Consider the following 23,519-nt stretch of genomic DNA (forward strand, 5'->3'; position numbering starts at 1 on the left):
GGATTTTTTGCCATTTTAAGGAGAATAAACCCCAGACAGTGCAGAGATGCATATTTTATGCTGTATACTTGGCATGTTGCAGTGCTAGAAATGAAGCAGAACAAATAACCATAGTTGTATAGTCAGGTTATAGGATTGAGGTTATTCTGTACACAATATATGATGTGTCCTAGGGCTGATTCATACACAAAACCAAACAGCTACAGCACACACAGAGTAAGACTTCTTTTAACTAAACACTGAGTTTGCTGTTTCTATAAATGTCATTCCACCCTTTTCCTCAACTGCATCAACTTGCATCATCTGTGTCTGTTGTATAGGAACAATTACCAGGCTTCTCAATGGTTATAGGGTTTTTTCTTTATGAAAACTCTTAGAAGTTGCTAATGATATATAAATCTAATTAAGCTAAAAAATTATATTATGCCACATGAACTTTGTAGGAAAAAATACATTTCTCGATATCTCTTACTGTTTGTGCTTTAATTTTTTTTTTTTAAGGTCCAGATCACTGACATAATTTTGAAGTACTGGCCCTGTCCTTATAATGCTGCAGCATTTCCTAGTTCAACACAGACTTTTTACTGATGCTGTTTTTATTTTGAAACAATGTGGTGTTTTTGTAACTGCAGCCAATATAACTATATAAATATGTCTCTTTAGCTAGTTGGGCTTTCTCTTCCATTCTTAAGGCAAGAAACCAGTTGCTTCTGAAATAATAGGTCTGATACAGGAACACAGGCTTTATTTGTAAATTGAACTTGGAAGTGAGCTTTATCTGTTTGCATAAATCAATATTGTGTATGTCATCTGATTCTTGAGTGATGATTATTTCAGAATATGTAGCTGGCTTTATTCACTAGATTTTGCTTATTTACTATTCACTGGATCTTTCATCTGAACATCTTAAACTGTCTGTGCCTTGTAGTGACCCGTGGCAGGTCTGTGAAGGCACTAAGCACTTCAGGTATGCAATATAAGCTTTGGTATCAGAGGCTTTTTAATAGAAAAAAGGGTAGGGGTTTTGCCTAAATCTAATTGCTCAGCAGAAGCCCTCAGGCCATAGGATTTGTCCATTAATTTGTGTCAAGTGCAAAAGATTTTGATAACATATGGGTTATCTTCTTAAAAAGAGAGCTAAATAATAGAAAGTCTATTGCTTCATCGGGTAAGCTGCTAATGGCATTGAAGGGCATGTCTGTTTTACTGGTACTTGCCACTTAAAATTCTCTAGTGTAAATTTTCAGGTATCACATTTTACTGTGCACAAGCTGATCTTGATCACACTCTCTTTACAGTTTTCCTTAAAAATCATATGTGTTTTTATGTATTTTAACTAAAAACCATTCTTCTTTCAGATTTGTGTAGGGGTGAATTAGTTTTGTTTAGTGTGCTAAACATAAGACAATTCTTGTTTGAATTAATTTCACTCCTGTTGAACACTCTCTAGATTTTTGAGCTTCTATGTCGGAGTAGGCAAAATACTCCAGTAGTGATTCTTCCTGCTGTGACTTTCTTGAAATTGGCCTTTGGACATAAAAAAGATGAACTTAGCAGCAAGATAATGCTGCAATTATTTTTTTTTGTCTGTTATATATCAAAATCCTTTTCAGAGTCTTCCCAAATTCCATTTTCCTATTCCCAAGTATGACTTGCTTATTGTTTACCAGACTTCGAGCTGAAAAAAAAAGTGCAGGTGCCTAATTTTGTAGGTGACTCATATCACTACCTAAGAGGCTTGTCTTCTCTGTTATTTACCATCCCTTTAATCTTTCATGCACCCTTTATTAGACATTTTTTGCCATCCATCAGGTGAATGACATTTTAACTTATGCCAGATTAATTAGTGTATTGTTCACATGCCATATGGGGTCCTCAAGGATAATTCATCTGTCCTCTGGCTCTTCTTCAGCAGTGGGCTGACTTCTCTTGCTTACCTTGTGTAGATCCCTTCAAATAGTCTGTAAGCCCTGGGGTCCGTGGTGTACAAGCCTGGGCTAGGCAAATATGTACATGCTAAGGCTAGTTTTACACACTTCATGATTTGCATATGCAGATAATTGCACGTTTAATTGGAGCTTTTGTTTCATGCATCCATTCTTGTATGCATCTCTCAAGTCTGCCTGCAGTATTTGCCAAATGCTCTGCTATTAGGGGACCAAGACAAAAAAGACTTCTGAAAGGTATTTTATGCATGATAATTGAAACGTGAATAGAAATTAACTCTCTCTCCCTGTGGCAGTTTTGGTGGATGACATAGGACATTTAAGCTAAAATTGTGAAGAGATGTCAGGTGCTTTTGTTCCCCTAAAGCATCAAAATAAAGGTAAAGAACTGCTGGCAGCCCTGCCTCCACCCGCTTTTCTTTGCTGTTCTTAAAATAGACTTTGAAGTGAATGTATTTTAGCTTTCATGGAAAAGAGAGTTTTCTGTAACCTCTTCAGTAATTAAATAATTTTGAAACTTGAAGTGTTTTGAAGCAGTGAGGGGAACGACATGATCTGGTTGTACTTAAATCTGTTTGAATGATGGGTGACATCCTCGTGATGAAGGGAGGAGGAGGAGAAGGGTGCTCTATAAAACACCATAAAATGGTGCCTCTTTTGGGAACTGAGTGTGCCAGGGCTCTTCATGAAGAGCAATGCCAGCTGCTGCTTTGTCTGCAGAGACTTGTTGAGTTTTCCTTCTTTGCACAAGTTTAGACTGACCGTGGTACAAAACAATGAATAGTCTGTATGTTTCTTCAGAACATTTCCTATGTGTTAGTGGTAACTAAAAATGGACCTCTGAAGTAAGCCTTGCTCTCAGCAGGAGGGACTTGCAATAAAAATCTTAAAGAACATTGTGTCCCACTTTTTCCATAATAGAAGTAAATATTTCTTTTTCTTCTTGAATTTTTAATCTACTTTATGATATGTTGTGGATTCTTATTCCATCTGTCAGATGATAATAACAATGCCAAGTCATACTGTCATTAGACTTCTCCCACAAGAACCCAGGAAATCTTTTGTCGTCTGGAAAAGCTGTAGAAAAACAAAGTTCTTTGTTTGTAGTGACAACATTATGAGATGAGGAAAGTTGTTTTGTTGTGCTGGACTGGGGAGTGGTGGGTTTTATGGGGAGTGCAGCCAGTCTGACACAAAGATCCATTTCCCATAGCCCACTCTCATTTCAAGTGTAATTGAAACAAACTGCAGGGTCAGCCAACAGTTGTTATACAGCAAATGTCATTAATTTTTGTCTTTTTGAAATGACAGATACTTTGGATGAATACTTTGAGTATGAAGCTGAGGAGTTCCTGGTCTCCTTGGCCCTGCTGATCACTGAGGGCCGGACACCGGAGTACTCAATCAAGGGCAGGACAGAGGGCTTTCACTGCCCACCAGCACAGTCAAGTCAGCCACCAACAACTAAGCATGAATGCAGCGACAAACTGGCTCAGGTATGGTGGTGGTACCCATTTCATGTCACAAATCCTTGCTACATGGTTAAAGTCAGCCAAGAAACCCGCAGTGGATTCACAGTTAAGCATGAGTAACAATGGCTTTCTGTCAGTCCTCCATTTAAATGAGTATGTAATTCAGTATCCTGCTAATAATAGATCTGTCCTTAAAATGAGAGATCATTAAGCCTTTTATCCTTGAACATGAAGTTCTGCACACTACCTGAATGCAGTGCCTGTTTGAATCTTTATTATGCAAATGACAAGCACTATACTTAGTATTCTTGGTCTGGGGTTTCTTTTGAGAAAATGTAGGCTGACTTGCCTAACTTTTTGCTTTTCCAGGTGTTCTGGAAAAGTTAGTGATCTAAAAAGCACATCAAATCTAGCCAGTCTGTTTGGGAGTAACGATGGAGCATCCCATCTCTCAAGTAAAAGTTCTTAAGTACAGTGGGAATTTAAGTTATATTCATGCAGAAGTTAGCCTGCTCCAAGACACAGTTTATGAAGATTTATAAAGATGCTGCTTGAGTCTGTCTACCCAAGAGGGTGCCTTGTGGAGAGATAGCTACAAAGTAGCAAAGTGCAGTGGTTGAGGAAATGCATTTTTACAAGCTTCTTAAATTTACTAAAGAAAGTTTCTCAAATGGCAACTGTAAAGGAGGTGTTAATTATTATTTAATTTAATATCTCTGGAATCTTATTTCTGATTTGGTGAAACCAAACAGAATTTGACCCTTACCCTTCTCTAGTACTTTGGAATGTGCTTTTGAATTAGATTTAAATCTAGCTAGTATTTTTATGGCTTGTGTATGTTGACATTTTTCTTTCCCTCAGTGTCGTCAGGCCAGGCGAACCAGATCTGAGGTTATGCTTCTGTGGAAGAACAATATTCCAATCATGGTAGAAGTGATGCTACTTCCAGACTGTTGCTATAGTGATGAAGGGCCCACCACAGAGGGGAATGATTTAAATGATCCTGCAATCAAACAAGATGCATTGCTGTTAGAAAGGTGGATTTTGGAGCCAGTTCCTCGACAGTAAGTTGGATATGAGGATTAGTTGATTTTTGCGAGAATCTTGTCATATTAAAGTCCTTAAAGTAATCAGTTAGTGTTTTTGAACTGGCTCTTTGCCATGAGGACTGATCTAAAAAACCACTGTTTGCTAGTGAAATCAAAGCATTTCAATTTTAGTCATCTTGTACTCAAAATTTGTGCAGTGCAGAGTATGAAATGCTCCTGGCTGCAAATGGTAACATATAACATTTGTTATGTAAAATTTTGTTAATTTTCATATGTATAAAAACAAATCAGCCTCTGGGATCTTCAAAATGTTTGAGGAGTTTTTGCTTTGCTTGATTAAGCTATATTTTATTTTCTGACTGAAGATCTGACAATATTCTAGTTGTAACAGGTCTCTGAATATTCTTACCAACACTCATGTGTTTGTCTTTACATGCCTTAGGAGTGGAGATCGATTTATTGAAGAGAAGACCCTTTTATTGGCTGTTCGCTCCTTCGTTTTCTTCTCTCAGCTGAGCGCGTGGCTGAGTGTTTCACATGGTGCTGTTCCCCGAAACATCCTCTACAGGTATGCCTGCAATGGAAAAAAACTCGTTTGCTGTTTGCAGATTGCTGCAGCTTGTCTTAAAATCATTCTTCTCTCCTGGTTTCCTACTTGCTCTTAGAAGGTGCCATATTGTTGGCCCGGTACTTTGGCAGTTCTGTAGGATTTGTGTACTATGCAAAGTACAGGAGTTGCTGATGTTTCTAGTGCTTTTTCTTAGATATTTGTTACAAAGTAGATAATTAAAAACTTTACATGTAGCCATTTTTGTAAATGCCCTTCGGTATTGTTGCAGGGTGAGCGCTGCAGATGTGGACTTGCAATGGACGTTCTCCCAGACACCCACTGAGCACGTCTTTCCTGTTCCTAACGTTTCTCACAATGTGGCCTTGAGGGTCAGCGTCCAGTCCCTGCCCAGGCAATCCAACTACCCAGTTTTGACCTGTAGTATTCACACCAACCTTAGCTTTTATGAAAAGCAAATGCAAGAGCGTAAGTTCCATCAGCGCAGCGATCCCAGTGCTGCTCAGCAATGCAGAACTTCCAGTCCACTGCGTTTTCGTGGGAAACAGACATGGACAATGACACCTGAAGGCCTACTTAATGGAAAAAAGATGCCTGAATTTACAACATCTTTTAGAAATTTAAAACTTTATCCATCTACCGGACTTGGATCTGACTTTGGGGCATCGCAGTCCAAAGTTCAGTGCTATAATGCCACAGCAGACAATAAGACACAATCTCATGAAACACCGGTCAGAACTTTTAAATCCTATTCTCTGGTTGATTCCCGTGTTTCAAATAGTCATTGCTCGCATCAGCCCACAGGAGAAACCAATCCTTTGATAGGCTCTTTACTTCAAGAGCGACAAGAAGTCATTGCAAGGATTGCTCAGCACTTGATTCACTGTGATCCAGCTACTTCACCAGTTGTTGCTGGGCGTCCATTCACCACACATGAAAACATCTCGGCCACACCAAAAGCTTTTCGGAGCACTTTTGAAGAGGAAAACTTGCCAAGGAAAAGCAAGGAAAGCTCCCCTGTTCCTGCTGCCAGCTTAGACAATGCAGTACAGGAAGATGGTGATGAAGGCAAAGCTAGAGCAGTGCCAGAGGTGCCACTGCTGGATGCCCGTGTTGCAGGGAACCACTGTGGCCGTCAGTCGGCAGGAGAGGGTAACCCCCTGATTGATTCCCTGCTCCAGGAGCGGCAGGAGGTGATAGCAAGGATTGCCCAGCACTTGATTCATTGTGATCCAGCTACTTCTCATGTTGCTGGACGTCCATTCAAAGTGCATGAGGCTAGTCCAGTCACGTCAAAAATTTTCCGAAGTACGTATGAAGATGAAAATTTGCTGAAGAAAGGCAAGGAACCATCTTCTGTTTCTTTTGCTAAATCAAAATTTTCTTTGGTAGAAGACAGCAGTAAATCAGGGACAAAGACACCTGATACTCCTACCAGTCCTTCTAGGTTTGATGGAGAATTGAAGACTTCTCTAAAAGTCCAAGCAAGAAGAAAATTGGTTTTAGCAAAACCCAGTGAAGCTGTCCAAAATTCATTTCATCAGACTTCAAATAAAACTTCTCATGCATTTAGTAGCATTCACACATCATCATCATGTATTAAAGAAAACAAATCTGAAATTCCAGATAAATTGGAAATACATTCTGGTTATGCACAGAAAGACCAGATAACCAATAGAATTAAACAGGGTTCAAATTCCAGCAACATTGATGAACAGATTTGCACAAATAAACTTAAAGAAAGAACAGTTGTTAGTGAGAACAATGGCACAGAGAGTTTTAATAATTTACAGATAGAAAAATGCAGAATACTTGAAGGTACAAAAAAAGCAACTGTGATGCTGATATCTGACTCTTTGCACAAAAATGAGCTCAAGTGTTTAGATAGAGACTCCAAAAAAGCAATTATTTATGAGCAAAATACACAACTTGTTAGTATTGAAAATTATTTAAATAAAGACCATGACAGTTTCAAAACCAAAACCAAACAAGATAAAACAAAAACTGCACATGATGAGAATGAAGACCCAACAGGCCTTGATTTTCAAAGCACTTCTCAGAAGAAACCTGCAGAAGACAATGTAGTTAAGTGTGAGCGGCAGAAGAACCCAGATGCACAGGTAAGTACCTATGGGAACAGACAGTAATTCCTCTAGCTGCCCTTTGTCAGGTAGCTTGTACCCTCTATCTGCTAAGGGCCAGCATGAAGAGGAGTTTCAGCTTGACTTTGCAGGTAGCAACATATTACCATTGTAGTCTTGGCCTGAAGTAACTCAGGAAGAATTTCTTCATGGAAAGGGTTAAGCATGGGAATGGACAGCCCAGGTGGTGGAGTCGCCATCCCTGGAGGTGTTCAAGAAACAATTTAGTGCCATGGTCTAGCTGACAAGGTGACCTGTCAAATGAGTCTTTGTGATGGGGTAACTTGGCCAGTGGTGCCTCCCCTAAATTTCATCAGTTTAACTTGGAGAAGAACGCTGTCCTATTCCCCTCTGGTGACAGAGTTCTGAATGACTGTTCCCATGGCCAGTGAGGCATCCTGGTTTGTAGAAATGCACCCATCTGAGCATGGAATGTGATCTGTTAGGGGCAATCTGTGTAACTGTAGATTGAGTCAAGAGGAACTTCTACTGAATGTTTCATCCCATGCTAGTGTGATGTAGATCCACCTGGGTCAGGAGTCTTCTCCCTTACAGCAAGTGAGTGTTACCATGGTAGGTCACTGAAATATCCCATTGATAACCTCAGGAAATTTGTTTTGCTGGCAGAAAGCACCGCCTCTAAAACACACAAATACGTGGCGGAAACACAATTTTCGATCCCTGGATGGAACTTCAACCAAGGCTTTTCATCCCAGAACTGGACTGCCTCTGCTTTCTAGTCCTGTAAGTTATTCTTGAAATTCTTTTAGCTGAGGAAGGGACTGCTTGTTCCTCTAATGTCTGTGCATGGTATAAAATCTGACAAAGTACCTAGTGAAGTGTATGTATTTACTTTGTGTCACAGTGAATACTCCTGTGAGTGGAAATTAATGCTTAAATGAGAGTTAACATGTAAATTAGGCTGAATAATAATTTTGGAAAAGAAAATATTAAAGACATAGTTGTTGAAATCATAACAAGATTAACAAAAGGTGGCATTATATTGAAAATTTGATGTAAACAATGCCTTTGGTGCTATTTTGGAGCACAAAAGAAAGCATTTTGAAGATCAGAGTTTTAAGTGTAAGTTAACATTTTGTCATTTAGGTTTTGTGTTCATTTTTAACACCTGATTGCCCATTATTCCAAAGCCTTTGTTTCTGTGAACAGTTTGTATTGTATATTCTTCAGTAACCAGCGGTGTCATGGAATGACTTGGTGAACAAAGGCAGACACAGGGAAGTGTTAAGTTCTTGGTAGGTTGTTTGGAGTTTTATAAAACAGGCAGTTCCTATTAAAACTACTGAAGTAGTGATGTCCTGTAATCAACACATGGTATGCTTTATTCTTCCTTGCCTGTAAAGGCTGTGATATTTTCAGGAAAATTGGATGGAAATTGTTACAGCCTGTTTATTAGCAATATTCTATGCTGTTCTGAAGAGACATCAGCTTCCTGAATGTCTTCATTGAAATACTTGCTGTTAATCAGAATTTACAGTCTCATCATTAATAATCCTAGAACTTTCTTCACTAAGTTTAAAATGTATAGGAATTACATTCTCTGCTCTGTTTTTGTAATTTTGTAGTGTCATGAAAAGTCTTGGCAAAATGTGCTTACTTGGCAAAATTGTCTGTGGTAGCAGCTCAGTTTTCAAATTAACATCTTCTTTTCTTGTTGAGGTTCCTCAAAGGAAAACACAGTCTGGGTGCTTTGATCTGGATTCATCATTGCTGAAATGTCTGTCTGCAAGAAGGTATGTTTTATTTACCAGAACCATTGAGATTTTTGAGGGAAGCATAATGTATATATATATATTTATATGCAAAATCAAAGCATGTTAGCAAAGCCAAAAAATGCTTTCAAAAGAATCCTTATTTTGATACAAGGCTTAGCAGCTGAGTTACCCTGGGAGTTTCCAGGTTAGCACAGCTCTGGGACATAACCATGGAATGGGAGCTGCTGGCAGAATGAATTCTTTCCCATGCAGGGGTAGATATACTGTCAGATACACTTGAGTTTTCAGAGGGAAAAGCTAGTAATTGTTGATTCTCTTTCAAACCAATGTTATTTTTGTGTTGTATTTTGTTCTTAGTGCTGAACATGTTAAGTATTTTGTCTTCACTTGTTCAGAGAACCAGACTTTTAAAAAGAGCTAATCATGACCTTTCATACATTAATAGAGGTAGCATAAACAGCTTTTGGTATGGTAGTTTGATGTTGGAAATATGAGATATATTTCAGAACATGAGACAAAAGTACTCACATACAAGAGAAAATAATATGATATTTTGATTCCTGCTAATGGAGCTAAAGAACAAATTTTTATTGTCTTTATCCCTTGTAAAGTAAAGCTGGTAAAAATATCTTTTCAGTTAACTAGAAAACATTCTGCCAAAGTATTAATAGGCAATGTTCAACTGTTACTTCTTTAGGACAACATTTTGTAGTATAGTAAGTAAATTATTCTTTCTAGAGCTGTTAATACCCAGAAGACAAAAGCAAATGTGTTTATCCTTTATATTTATTCTGTCTTTTTTTAATAGCCCACAACAATGTATAAACAAAGACGGTGATCAAGACAGCCATGGGAAACCATTTCTAAGTTCTAGTGCTCCCCCAGTAACAAGTCTGAGCCTTCTGGGAAACTTTGAGGTATTGCATATTCTCTAGAATTCTTGTGGTATTTTTACTCTTCTGTACTGCTTTTAAAAGTATATTACTGTGAACAATTCCAGCATTATTAGAATGTAAAAGTTCCTAACTGAATTGAATAAAGTTTGTTTATATTTCCAGCTGTAAAGGCACTTATTTCATGCCCCAGACATCTTCTGTCTCAGAGAATCAAATGCAATGAGTTGCTTAAGCTTTTGTTTCCCACTATGGTCAAGTTAGAAGATGTTCTGTTGCCATAAATGAGATTTAATAACCCGTAATTGTTCATGTTTAAAATGCACTTACCTAGGAGAAAGGATTTACATTTTCACTCCTAAAGTCTACTTAGTATGTCACAAAAGCTGGATTAAATCAGTGTGTTAAACAGAACGTGTTTAAAGTGCAGGCTCCAGCTCTTCACTTCAAATAGCATATCCAATAACAGCAACTATTAGCCGGTGCATTCACGGGTTATATTGCACTGTCTTGTGAAATACAGAGTTAAATTTGTTGGGGTAGGTTACAGAATCTGTTAATTTTTTTTTTCAGACAGTATATGTTGAAAATCAAGCATAGATCCTGCTGCAGTAAAGTTCTCCATGGGCTTTTGCACTTGTTTCCTTATTAGTTATGCTGTTTTATCAGAGGTGTTCCCAAGCTAAGCTGTGTGTGCTTTGTTTTTCAGGAATCTGTCCTGAATTTCCGCTTGGACCCGCTCGGTGTCGTGGAGGGTTTCACAGCAGAGGTGGGAGCAAGTGGAGTCTTTTGTCCCACGCACATGACTCTGCCAGTTGAAGTGTCATTCTACAGCGTTTCAGATGACAATGCACCCTCTCCTTACATGGTAAATGTGTGGTTGGATTTATTTTAAATAAGTTCTGATATGTGGAGGTGAAGAGCAAGAGCTTGGTGAGTAGAGGGTTCAGCAAGTAAAGATTTGCAGGGATCTGGCTTATTTTCAGCTGTCTATGACAGAGTTCTCCTGTCCCTTTCCCTAACTAGTGCTTTTCCTTCTACTTCTCTGCCCCACCATTCAGCTGTTCTCATCTTGGGATATTGAATGTATTTGTCTCCCCCCACACTGCAGTGATCAATCCCCAACATCTCTTTTTGTCCATCTAACTTAAAATAGCAGTGAGGCAATAGCTGGACTTAACGGGATACATTTTGTTGTCCCAACAAGCAGCTGCTCTGGGCAACTAACCACTCTGCAGAGTGGCTTAGGTGCAGGCCAAGGGGCTGATGGAGACCTTAGACTTGGAAGTTACTCAGCCCTTTCTTTTAAAGCAGATACTGCCAGGGCTGTGGTGACACTCAGCACCCTCACAGGCTGCGTGGTTTGCTGATGTTTGCAGCCGTACAGTGTTTGTGTTCTCAGTCTCTGGCTGCTAATACTGCTCCACCTTTCCACAGTGACAGCAGGGGTTTTGCATGTCTAAGAGTGCTCCTCTGTAAAAAGAAAATGGTGTCTTGTATGCTGGCATTGAATCAGAGGCTGGATTTTCTCTGAATGTCTGTTAAAGAACCTTAATTTTACGTAGGTGACAGATCCAATTTTTAGAGATTTTTATATGTGTACGTCTGTCTAATATACAATAAAGGGTTTGTTTAAACATGGAAGTCAAGCAGTGAAGATCTGAGTATCCCAATATTTAGATTTAGATTTTAAATTCATAGCACTTACCATTTCTGACCTTCTGTTTTGGAAAGAATTCAGAAAATTTAATTGCTTAGACTTTAAGTAATGGCTTTGAGTTTAAACTTGCATATGTCTTCACCACTGCAAAAACTATCTATTCTTTTGCTTTCATTTTTCTAGATTATTTCATGTGATTTTCTAGGAGGTGAAGGGATTCTCATGTTCCTTAAATGGTTAAAAGTAGCATTGCTTATTTTCCTAGCTGGGTTTCATTGTTTCAGGCTTTTCCACATGCTATTTCCAAATATGCTATTATGGCTGAGTCTCCCAGGATTAATACAGCATTTGTGTAGTGCCTCCATCATCAGAAACATTGTTTCTGTTTGTATAGCTAGTTTCCCTGCTTCGGGGTCTTTTTCTGGCAGTTTGTTTGGTTTGGGTTTTTGAAGTCCCGTGCAGGGGGTGCAGCACTGGTGCCCTGCAGGGTGACCAGACGTGTGGCAGTGCCCCCAGCGTGGCCTCGGCAGCGGCACCGCGCCTGTGGGGCACTCGGGGTGCTCTGTGGATCACAGCTGGTACAAAAGCAGATGTCATCCTTCCTAAGGTTTGGATTAGAATGGAAGATTAAGCGCATCTGCTGCCTTTGAAAAGCAAAAATGAGTTCTGTGAGATTTGGAGTATTATTGGTGCAATTGTAGATGATATAGAAATGGAAAGGAGGGGACAAATGTTTCGTTTTAACCTCCCAGCTGCTTTGAAAAGAAAGCTCTGTTTTGTCCTAACTCCCTGATGTGAAGAAGATGTAGAAACTTGAATCTTGTTTCAAGAGGAGAATGTACCTCTTATTGCACAGCTTTTAATGATCTGCCAAAGTATCTTTAAGGCCCCACCATTGATTTTTAACTGCATCGTAAATGCATTGCCTTCTCTATTTTTGGTTTTTATAAATTACTGATTATGTTTCAGATAAATGCAATTACATGACTAGAACATTTTGATTTGTTTATCTCTGTGACCTAAATATGAGTTTTGTTTTTGTAGGGTGTAATTACTTTAGAGTCCCTTGGTAAAAGGGGTTATCGGGTACCGCCTTCAGGAACAATACAAGTGGTACGTACTCAGCAGATAAGGGTGCCTTGAAACCACTAATATTAAGAACGTCATGCAGAGATGGGTTTATTGGAGATGAGCATGAAGCTAGCAGTAGAAATCTGTGAGTGGGACAAAAAAAGATTCCCAATCTTTGAACACTTCTGTGCTCTGAGGAGTCTTGCAATCAGTTCCAGGAGATTCGGAATACCTGGGGACACTGTGGCTTTGAAAAAGTGATGGGGAAGTAATTAGGCCACAGTCCAAATCCTGAAATTCTTCTAAAGCCATAAAGATTGAATAACTGTATCTACTTTTTGTAATATTTTAACACTACCTTTACTTTTTTAATAAAATCATGAAGTAAATCACAGTCATTGCTTAGAACCAGTGAACTGACTCTTTCTTTTAAGAACCCAGTCCAAGATAACACATTCATAATTTCAGGTTTAAAAGCGGAGCCCACCACTGTGCTTCCTGCGAGTGTATTGTGTCTGGAAACAGTGTAGACAAAAAGCTGACTGGAAAAATAAACAAAAACGGGGATGCTGATTAGCAAAGTAAGAGTAGTCATATACTAGTGTTTCATTCAGATTAGATTGTGTTTAGCATTATAATTATAGTATAATTAAAATGGAATTGCTGGTAGCTGAAGTGTTGAAAACCAGAAAGGCTTCACAATGTCTTTACATAAACGTTTCTGTATGGCACAGAAACAAAGTGCATAGATAACTATTTTGACAGATCGAGTTTGGGTTAGATCTGTTGGGTTTTTTTAAAAAATTTGTCATCTCTAAAGAGTATTGTATTGAACTGTTTGTCTTTTCAGACCTTATTTAACCCTAACAAAACTGTGGTGAAGATGTTTGTGGTGATCTATGACTTGAGAGAAATGCCAGCTAATCATCAAACATTCCTACGGCAAAGAACTTTTTCTGTTCCTGTGAGACGAGAAATCAAGAGAACTGTCAATAAAGAAAACAGTCACCAGACTGAAGAAAGGCTACTACGCTACCTCATACATCTGAGGTAAGCTCTTTGAAATTAAAACACCAAAATAAAACAAAAAAAACCCCAACAAACCCAAGCCAAAACCATAAAAACGTATCTGCCAAAATTTAACTCACAATTTTTTTTCCAGCCAGCCTTTCTGTATACAGAAATAAGAAAGAATGAAAAGAAAAAAAATTTAAAAAGAATGCTAACTTGGTCTTTAAGCTAGACAGTAGAGGAAGAAGAGGTAATTAATAATTTCGGTTCTCCTTGGGAGAAACCAAGTTAAAATATAACATAAAGCTCTCTCTTGGCTTCAGAGTATTTTGTATAGCAGTATAAAGCTTAAACCTTTTTTTAGCGAGAGAGAAATTGTTCTGGCTGAATCGATGCACTTTTTTTGAGGTTAAAGGAAATAGTGAAAGTGGGTGTTACATGGGCAAAAGCCAAAACTAAGGATCACTGAAGGGAAGGTGTGCTTCACATGTGCCTCTTCACCAGAATAGTTTGTAACATGAAAAATAGTCTGAGCTGCTCCTAAAAATACAGTGTTTAGTGGCAAAAATGTAAATACCTGCTTCATGATGCAATACTGGTGATGATGCCTTTCACTTTATAAAATATTCACTAAATCTTCCTTAAATGATTTACAAAGCACTGCCTGGAACTAGACACTGTGCTGCTGCTCTTGGGGTGTTCTGGAAACTGCAGTTGGAAACAAAGGGGAATGATGGATTTACTCTGTCCTCCTGCAGTTTGCAGACTTTTTGTGTGTGTTTTTCTAGTAAGAAATGTCTGTACACACAGACCCAGTGCTTTCACTGCAGCACTTGGAAACCCACCAGCAGCCAACATTATGAAGTGAGCAAGCAGAACAAAATCAAGTATCTTACACTTCTCTATTGTTTTACAATTATTTCTGGTGCATATTATTTTTCCTATTTAGTGGCATTGATTTCTATCCAACAGACTTTTGATACGCAACCTTGTCTAGAACAGTGATTCTAAGCCAGACTCTCCCATTAAATGGAAGTTGACAGTCATAAAAAGTGTGTTGGTTTACTGGAGTGTGAAAATAGTGTCATGAGAAGGCTATTGAACATTTCATTTTGAAATTCAGGCCACACTAACTTGCAAGGTCTAACCTAACCACCTTCTAAAGTTTTCCTTTTGGAGCAAATTCTGAAAAAGTGTGTAGCCCCAACAGAAGGCTCTGTTCAGGTGTAATGTTGATTTGACTGTGCAGAGGAACTGGGGACAGGCCTTGGCTGCAGTGGTGGGTAAAATCTGTGGCCAGCTGGGTCTGGCATACCTGCATGAAGAGTAGTGGTCTTGCGTCCCCTTTCAGCTTCTACTTTAATGTTGTTTGTAAATTTCTTCCTGACAGAATCAAGAATTTGTTTGAAGGCAAACCTGCTTTCTGCTCTCTCATCTGTTACATCTGGAAGTCTTTTTTAAGGGCTTCCTATTTCTGATACCTACTGAGAGACAGAGATGTTGCAGTTCTGATGCTTCTTATTTTGAAATATCTGTACAATTCAGCTCAGCTTTCAGACCTCTGGTAGGGATCAGTTCATGGGTTTATGATGTGTAATTGGAAATGCATCCATTTCTGAGGGGAAAACCAAAATCATAATTGTGATGCTCAGCTGATTACTTTGGAAAGTGAATAACTACAGAGTATGCCACAAGTTTTTCTTCAGTGATAAGCCCAAGTTTTGGATCCTTTTTCATAATGTAAGAATGGCAGAACTCCTTGAAATATTAAAGTAGTTTATGTTGATCTGTCTTGTGGTTTATTATACTGAGCACTTATGGTTTTACAAAAGACTCAGTTGTCCATTTAGTAGCCTTCTTTACTAAAGATGGATTTTAATTTTGAGGGCTTAAAAAAATCTTAGTAATATATTAATACATGTAAGTTGGTTTTAAAGCTTCATTTTAAAAAGCAGCAAAGTTTCCTCAAGCCTGCTTTACTGAAAAGTTATGCAAACCTAAAAAGTTTTAACTATTCAGATTTCTTTTTGTTTGTTGCTCAAGTTGACTTAGAACAGCCTTTCAGTTTTAGTTGCAGTAGTCATTGAGCACAAGCATCTTAGGCTTACGTATTGAAATTTTGTTTAAAAAAACAAATGAAGTCACCACCAGTGAGCTGCATTGTGGTCGCATCTGCTTGCGAGGCCTTAATCACAGTTGTCAGCACTCACATTATGAAAGCTCCTTTTCAAGTGGTAATTCAGCAAAAACGCTTGCATAGGTCTGGAGCTTAACACTGGCGGCCAGATTTTCTACAACAGTCTTTAAAGTGTCAGATTTATTGTGTGTGCAGCTTCTGCGTGCAGTTCTGTATGGCTGAGGTTCTGTTCAATATGCCATCAGATGTACTTGTACCCACAGCTACAGGACTGAGACACCAAATGTAGCTTGCACACACAGCAGAGCTTTATTCGTTATTGCAAACTCCCAAGGGTTGCACCTGCAGCTTAAGTTGTTTCTTGAAGATGCTTCAGGGATAATTTTTTTGTTGCGTGTGAAGCAATGACTTTTTGTCTTGTAATTAAATCTACTTGAGCATAAGAGCTGTGAGCTCAGCTCTGCTTGTGCCTCAATTCTGCCTGGCGTTGTGGGGATGATGACCATCTGTGGGTTTCTAGGTCACGTTCTGGCACCCTTGTAAAAAGTAATTAAACAGCTAACCTGCCCACAGCTCAGCATTTGTCAAGATTTTAAAGCTTGGTCAACAGGCTTAGCTACTGACATAATGCCAGGAAGTGCATGGAGCATAGTTGCTGTTGCTTAACAGCTAAACAGGGGTTGTTACTGAGGGCTCAGTGGAGGGTAAGCCTGAAACTGGCTGTTAAAAGCAGTGATGCCTCAAGGTGTTGAGAAACTTTTTTTAAATAGTATGTCCTAATGTGACATACACCTTTATTGGTGGAAGCTGAAGATACCTGCTATTACTGATTTACTAGCTGCTTTTGATCTTTCTGGTCTCTCAGCATTTTTTCTTATCTAGAAATTTTTTTCCTTGTCCTAATGCTTTTAACTTACAGATTTTATAGATTGTGTTATATAGTCTTTTTCACTTACAAAACACATCTTGCTACATATGTTTTCATGATTACCCTGCTTTTCAGGATTATTCTGTTTCCATGAATTACTCTGTTCTTTGTGAATTTTGATGGCCTATAAAATACATATAGGGACTTTGTCCTTTCTTCAGTAAAGTTCCTCTGCCAGACTTTCTAGCATCTGATATTTGTGTGTTTAAGCATTCCTGTGTTTGTCTGTTACTGTTCCTAGGACACCATCTGTCAGAGACATTGGTTGTGTTGGGTTTTTTAAATTTCTTTACACAAAACTACTGGAGCTGCCATAGCTCCGGAGGCAGTCCCATGCTGGCCACTCTATCACCACCCTGCAAAATCGTTGGGAATGCTTGTCTCTATTATTCAAATGTATTTTCATGTATAAAAAGCAAGATTTCTAAATCCCAATTACTAGGGTAGACCTGTCTAAAAGAAAAAAAAAAAATAGGTAAGGTATGCAGAGATGAGAAGAATCCCTTGAACTTTGCTGCTGTCTCACACTTATCCTTCTTCAATCTTTCTGAAATGTCATGCTCAGAAAAGTCATGTTGCAGAGAACCACTATTTACTGAGCAAAGGGAGTCTTGCAGGATTATCACTCATAAAAAAGAGCAAGCTTGAGAAGTTTAAAAATAGACCATGCTAATAATTCTTTTGAAAGATCCATGTGTAAAATGGGAGTTGAGATCTATTTTATGATGGTGCTTTGATAACTAGATCTGTAGGAATTAATTTCAGTCATAGTTTTGCTGCAATAGACCTTTCACTAAATTTTTTCCTTTTAAAATGTATTATGAGCTAGACTCTGAGTTAACTGTTTGTGGTGATTGCTTTGTCCCTTGTGTCTTTTACTCTTCCTTGTGCTCTCTTCCACAGTCTTCTCTTAAGATAGTGTCTTCTCCCTTTTGCCTATCAGGTAAAGGGCTTTCACACTGACAGCACCGAGCAAATAAATAGTGATGGATGAGATCTCTGTGGGAGCCAGTAGGAGCATTCTGCTGGACCCTGCTGCATTTAATGTCCTTGACAGCTGTATCTAGGAGAACAGAGTTTTCCTTTGTCTGGCTGTGGGGATGACTACAGGCTATTCTGCACCACTCCTCTGAACAGAACAGTGCCACAGAATCCATTTCTGCAACCTGCCTTCCCCAGACGATGAAGCCTTGATGGATCTTCTGTACTTGTCTTTCTCCTACTGCTCAGAATTTCAGTCCAATTATGAATAGGTTTATTCTAGAGATACTGCTTTTGCTTCAATGGGGTCAATGCATAAAAGCCTATTTAAAATCTGTGCAAATTGTAATACATGATAACACAGCATGCACTGCTCTCTCAGCATTTGCCATGGTATCATCTTGTTGTGACAACAGCAATGGCTTTTCTGTTTCTGTTGCAGCAGCAATAGCATTTCTCTGTCACTGTGGCATAGTGGTACTGATGTTAAGTTCAGTTGTTTTAAGAAATGCCCTTAGGCTCTTCTGCCTTTCCTGGAGGAGAGAAGGAAATCAGAGAGTTCTGCTACATGAAAACTATAGAATACAGTTCTCTGAAATGCAGATCTTGTCTCCCTATATACAGCTGTTAATACCCAGGAAATGTGGAACTGGCACATTCCTGCAGGTTTGGAGGACCTGAATTGGGGTTTTTTAACTGCAGCATAAAAGATGAATGGGCCAAGGAATTAACCACTGTTTGCTTGGTGATTGGGCCAGTGAAGTGCAGTCTCTTTGAAATGCTCCCTAGTCTGTGCAAAAAAAATTCTGTCTGCCTGCAGAGATGCCAGTACCTACTTGTTCTCAAGACAAGATCTTAAATTTGGAGTGTGGTATAAAGCAGTAGTAAACTTCCTAGTGTTCCATTCATTAAGAGAGCAATGTCTATATGATTGCTTGACCTGAAATGCATATTTGATTTGTATATAGTTGAAATTTCCTTTTTGTGTGTACTTAGCCCTTTGGACATTTTCAGGAGTGCTCACTGAAGAGCATTTTTTGCCATTCCTGATTTCTGAGGACTTTAATGTACATAATGGCAGTGTGAACTTCAAATATTCCATGCCACTTTGAAAGCTGTGCACTGCACTGGTGATTAGGAACAGAACCTTTAAATGTCAAAAGAAACAAAGAAGAATGAAAATGTTAGGATATTCTTTCACTTTTCATTTTAACTGACTAATTTTGTTTGCTCAAATGTGTTTTGGCCTTAAATGTTTAAAGAGTGCATTTTATTTAATAATTTTTAAAGATTATTCTTTTGGTTTAGGTAATACAGATATTTGTATCTTTTTCAGGTTCCAGAGTTCTAAATCTGGAAAGATCTACCTCCACAGAGATGTAAGGCTCCTATTCTCTCGGAAATCCATGGAAGTTGATAGCGGCGCTGCATATGAACTCAAATCTTACACTGAATCTCCAACAAACCCTCAGTTTTCACCAAGATGCTAGCAAACAGTGGCAAACTCAAGTATTCATTTTATTGTTGAGTACTCCTTGCAAGCAAAGATTGGTAGAGACAGCAGAATAAAGTTAAGTCTGTAAAGGAATAAAAATAGCGCTCAAGAGAAAGAAGGTTCTATGTGATCCTGGACCAGTTTTTAAAAGGTTTCTGGAATGAGCTTTGTGTATTCCAAGTAGACTGGAAACATACTTAAATCTAATCTTTTTGTACTGTTTAAAACCACTTCATTGGATGTGTTGCAATAGCAAATTCCCAAGTTAGTTTAGTGTTTACACTTTTTATTTTATTTTTCAGTTATTTAATATTTAATGTTTCATTTAATACTCAAGTGATGTTTGTCTTTAGTGTTCTAATGTAGCATAAATCCTATGTAAAATCATACTATGTATTTTTGGCATTAATATTGAAATCTGAAATATATACAGATGTCTTTAATCTGTGTGCTGTTTTAAGTGATATTCATTTAAGTTATTGAAAATGGGGACAACAGGTGAATTTCCATAACATTTCATACTATGCAAGCATTTAGCTGTTTTTTTCTCTTTAATGGTACCATTTTCCATTTTTTTGCACATCCAGATTTAATAACACTTGCAACCACAGATTGCAGATTGTTTATTTACTTACTCATGCATTCAGATCATTAGTTCAATTCACATTTTGCTCCCTCAATTTCTTTTCTTTCCTTAATGGCCATTTTAATTTTGCTTTCTGTTATTAGTTTTCCCTCACATAAAATTTGCACCCTCCCCCATTTTATTTCTCAAATTGTGTTAAAGGATGTACTGTGCAAACAAATTAGTATTTATATCTCAAATATATGCAAAAGCTATGAAACTTGTACTTTTTGTTTTATTCTTAGATGAGAGGATCTTCATGTAATCCTAAATATTTTTCATAGGTCAATTCCATGTAGGCCACTAGGTGGCCATAGGAAGTTTTACTAGCAATGCTACACTGGGCATATGACTATTTTCCAATATGTGTGTGTATTCCTAAAACAAAACAGTCAGATGAACAGTTTATGCTGCGTGTTAAACTGTGTAACTGAGAGAAATAAAGTTAGAAACATTTGATTATATTTGAGCTATATATTTAATAATGGAAATGAAGCTTTATGACATTTGATGAAGATCTGAGTTTCTCAACTGTCTTACCTTGATTTGTGTTTTTCTTTACTTTGCTGTAGGTTTTTAGAGTGTCAGTAATATGCAAGGTGCCCTTTACCATGCTTATCTGATGAAGACTGGAGAAAGGATGAATGTGCATCTTGTATATTCAGCACTGCCCTTAGATGAGAGAAGTCAGTGTATCATGAAATCTCCAGGAAGTCTGCCAGGGAACGTAAGGGAGACTGGACTTTCCAGATGATACTCATCAACTATCTTGTACATGCAAATGACTGCTGCTCCAGAAGGGCAAAGCTCAGCTATTACTGAGTCCTTTCCCCATGTAGCAGTGTTTTCCACCCTGCTACACCAGGTTTTCAAAGGTTTACCTAGCATTCATTTTAGAGAGAATTGGGGAAAACTGTACAGGAAGAGATTGTTTGCAGTTTCTAGTAATTTGTGTGCCCTTTAAAACTGAGAAACAATTTCTTTTGGTAGCAGAAGAGTCAAACACAGCTGCAGCTGTACTGTGTACAGAACTAAGGCCTGGACTAGGGTATCAAGAGGACGTCCTAGTTTCTGTGTAGCTGCTATTGAGTCATAAGCAAACAGCATGTATCCTCAAACTACTTATTTGTGTCATGGTGCACAGCTTGCTTGCATGCTCAATGAAAAAACAACATGAGGAAAGAACACATTTGTAATGAAAAGTCACCATTAACCTTTAGTAGATTAACCTTTTATTTTGCACTGACGTTATGCAATGTTTGTATCTTGATAACTTTATTTAAATAGACTTCTTCAAGTAATCTCCTTTCATTAATTTGCTTTGAATAGCAAAGAAGTGTGGGTTTTGATACAAGTCATGTCTAGGAAATAAATTTGTATTCACTTTAATAGTCAAACTACACTTAGCCCCTATATGGATTTGGAATGGAAGTGACCTTGGATTATCTGTGCACAACTTTGAATTTACTGAGTCATTCTCCATTTACAGCTTGATCTGAGTAAACACTTTCCATTAGGGACACACCTGGAAAAATGCTGGATGCTCATAAACTATGAACTAAATTCCACATGACCTTCTAAGCTTAAGTTAAGACTAGACTAATTTTTGAGAGACCATTGGTTTCTCCTCTTTATTCCTCAACAGATTCAACCATATACAATTATTTTTCAAAAATGTTTGAGTGGTTTATAAGGGCCTCCAGTGATGGCTGCTACAACTAATCTCTTCCAGTGATAAATTATACTTATCGTGACAAAGTATAACATTCAGTTATACTGAATATATACATTTAGTAATAGTTATATAAGGATTTATAACATCCAACTAAATGTTGCTGAAGTTGAGTTAAATAATACTTAGCCTTTTCACTACAAGCAAGCAATTTAGTTCTTGTTTCTCCCTCCTCAGTCTTTTTTTTTTTTTTTTTGATAACTAAGACAACCCCAGACTGTTCAGTCAGCCTTTATTTTGTGCACGTCTTGTCATTCTGGCTCTTTGCTTTCTTCTTTTGGACTGAATCAGTCTTGAAGTGTGTGAGACTGGACACAGCATCCCAGTCAGGGCCTCTCTGTGCCAGTTAGACTGAAAGAATTGGTTGATAAATCATATGGATTAAAGTCCTCTTCATGCATCTTGTTGGAATACACTGGTTTTCAGTATCAGGAGATGTCATCTTGCATTCATACTGTTACCCAGTATAAGAGACATCCTACCTGCTTGTTCCCAAAATAGTAGCTCTCCTTATTGAACTTTATTCTCTCACTACCCAAGATTTTATGTGCTGAACACAGCACTGCTGTTTGAAGAATTGATAGCTGTGTCCAACAAACTTGCATCCACCACATTAAAGTTTCATCTAATTAAGTTTCCCTAATTTGCATGGGAAAGTGTCAGAAGCCTTATTAATGCCAGAAGGCATCTGGAACTTCAACCACCTTCACCCACTTCTCCACATGGTCTATTTTCTTTTTCTTAAAGGAAAGATGATTGTGTGAAACCCTTGTTCTTAACTGTGAATTCCTGCCTAGCTACTCAGTTTCTTTTGAGTGCTTATTTTAGATGATTTTTCAAGTCATTATTGACAGCCTAATTATATAGCTTGTATTCTGTCCTCCCCATACTCTAATTCAAATTCAGGAAAAGTGACTCCTGGAAACCCATTCATTTTTTACAGGTTCCTATATGAATCACCAGTAATTAACTGGAGATTGCTTCTGTCATTCTCTAATCTCTTAAGGAGATTCTTTCATCCACATTGAAAATATTTACCAAAACTAATTAAAGTAACCTGCAAACCAGTCTTTCCTTATTCCAACTAGAGGCTATACTTCGTTTGTTACACTATTTATCTTGATCATGCCAGATTGAACAAAAAGAAACATTAAATGCTTTAGTCTTTAAAAGTTTTGTTCAGTACCCCCTTGTCTTCATGATCTGCTTTAGGTACACTTCCTTAAAAACTGACCTAGTTTCTGTAGGCTGCTTTCATGTATTTGAGGTCATTGAAGAACCTGGATTTTCCTGAGATTCTGAATTTATTTCCCATCTTTGCTCTGCATTATGTTCCCTTAAAGAAATAACTGCATTAAGGAACTGCTGAATCCCTGAAACTGTTTTCCCTCACATTAATTTTCTAAGATATTTGAAAGAAATTCCTGGAGTTTGCATTCTTGTCTGGTGTCACTGCTTTGTTCTTCTTCCTTTAAAAATCTATGAACTTCATCCTTTTTATGATCATTTTTCTTCGTTGCTCTGTTTTTCACACTTTCAGACCATTTCTCCCTGATTTTGCTAGAAGCAAATGTGGCACACCCACCCACTATCATGACTTTTTTCATCATTAGGAAAAAACCCACTGGTGCATTCTATGATTATTTTTCTGCGCAATCTGCCTGGCTGTAGCCCTTTCTGAATGAGGGATATGCACATTCCTTGGGTTCCCCACAGCTACGTGATCCTGGGCTCTGGATGAATCTCTCAGGTGCACAAAAAACCTCTTCCACCTGCTGGCTTTTGGGACATTTAGTACAATTCAGCTATGACAAAATCATTGACAGCTTCAGCTTTCACAGACCTTTCTGACCTGACTCTTATGTTCTTCCCCACCATAATCGCACAAAGCCTGTGCTGGCCAGTCCCTCCTGAGCTGTGCTAATCCATACCTTGCTGTTCACATAACCCATTTCTTTAGGGACCCCTAAAGGTTTATTAATGGTGGGCTATTTAAACCGCTCCTTTATGTTCTTGAAGAGAGTCCACAGAAGGTTATTTTTCAGCCAAGAACCAGACAGTGATGGGGAGGGAA

The 23,519-nt window shown here is 38.2% G+C and overlaps 1 protein-coding gene across 6 annotated transcripts in view; it reads left to right on the top strand.

Moving 5' to 3' along the window:
- The window catches only part of ATOSA (atos homolog A), a 46,824-nt gene extending 26,647 nt beyond the window's left edge, over nucleotides 1–20,177 (top strand). For 5 of the 6 annotated variants that reach the window (XM_053955065.1, XM_053955064.1, XM_053955063.1 and 2 more), the window contains exons 2-12: nucleotides 3,258–3,442; nucleotides 4,280–4,482; nucleotides 4,910–5,035; nucleotides 5,307–7,155; nucleotides 7,804–7,920; nucleotides 8,857–8,930; nucleotides 9,721–9,829; nucleotides 10,515–10,673; nucleotides 12,510–12,578; nucleotides 13,387–13,586; nucleotides 18,930–20,177. In XM_053955065.1, the coding sequence (XP_053811040.1) occupies nucleotides 3,258–3,442; nucleotides 4,280–4,482; nucleotides 4,910–5,035; nucleotides 5,307–7,155; nucleotides 7,804–7,920; nucleotides 8,857–8,930; nucleotides 9,721–9,829; nucleotides 10,515–10,673; nucleotides 12,510–12,578; nucleotides 13,387–13,586; nucleotides 18,930–19,083 (3,245 nt within the window). In that variant the 3' untranslated portion in view covers nucleotides 19,084–20,177. The remainder of the gene's footprint in view (nucleotides 1–3,257; nucleotides 3,443–4,279; nucleotides 4,483–4,909; nucleotides 5,036–5,306; nucleotides 7,156–7,803; nucleotides 7,921–8,856; nucleotides 8,931–9,720; nucleotides 9,830–10,514; nucleotides 10,674–12,509; nucleotides 12,579–13,386; nucleotides 13,587–18,929) is intronic. The other variant, XM_053955062.1, reaches the window with a different exon arrangement.
- Nucleotides 20,178–23,519: the final 3,342 nt, after the last annotated feature.

This window comes from Vidua chalybeata, chromosome 13 (assembly GCF_026979565.1).
Source record: "Vidua chalybeata isolate OUT-0048 chromosome 13, bVidCha1 merged haplotype, whole genome shotgun sequence".
Lineage (NCBI taxonomy): Eukaryota > Metazoa > Chordata > Aves > Passeriformes > Viduidae > Vidua > Vidua chalybeata.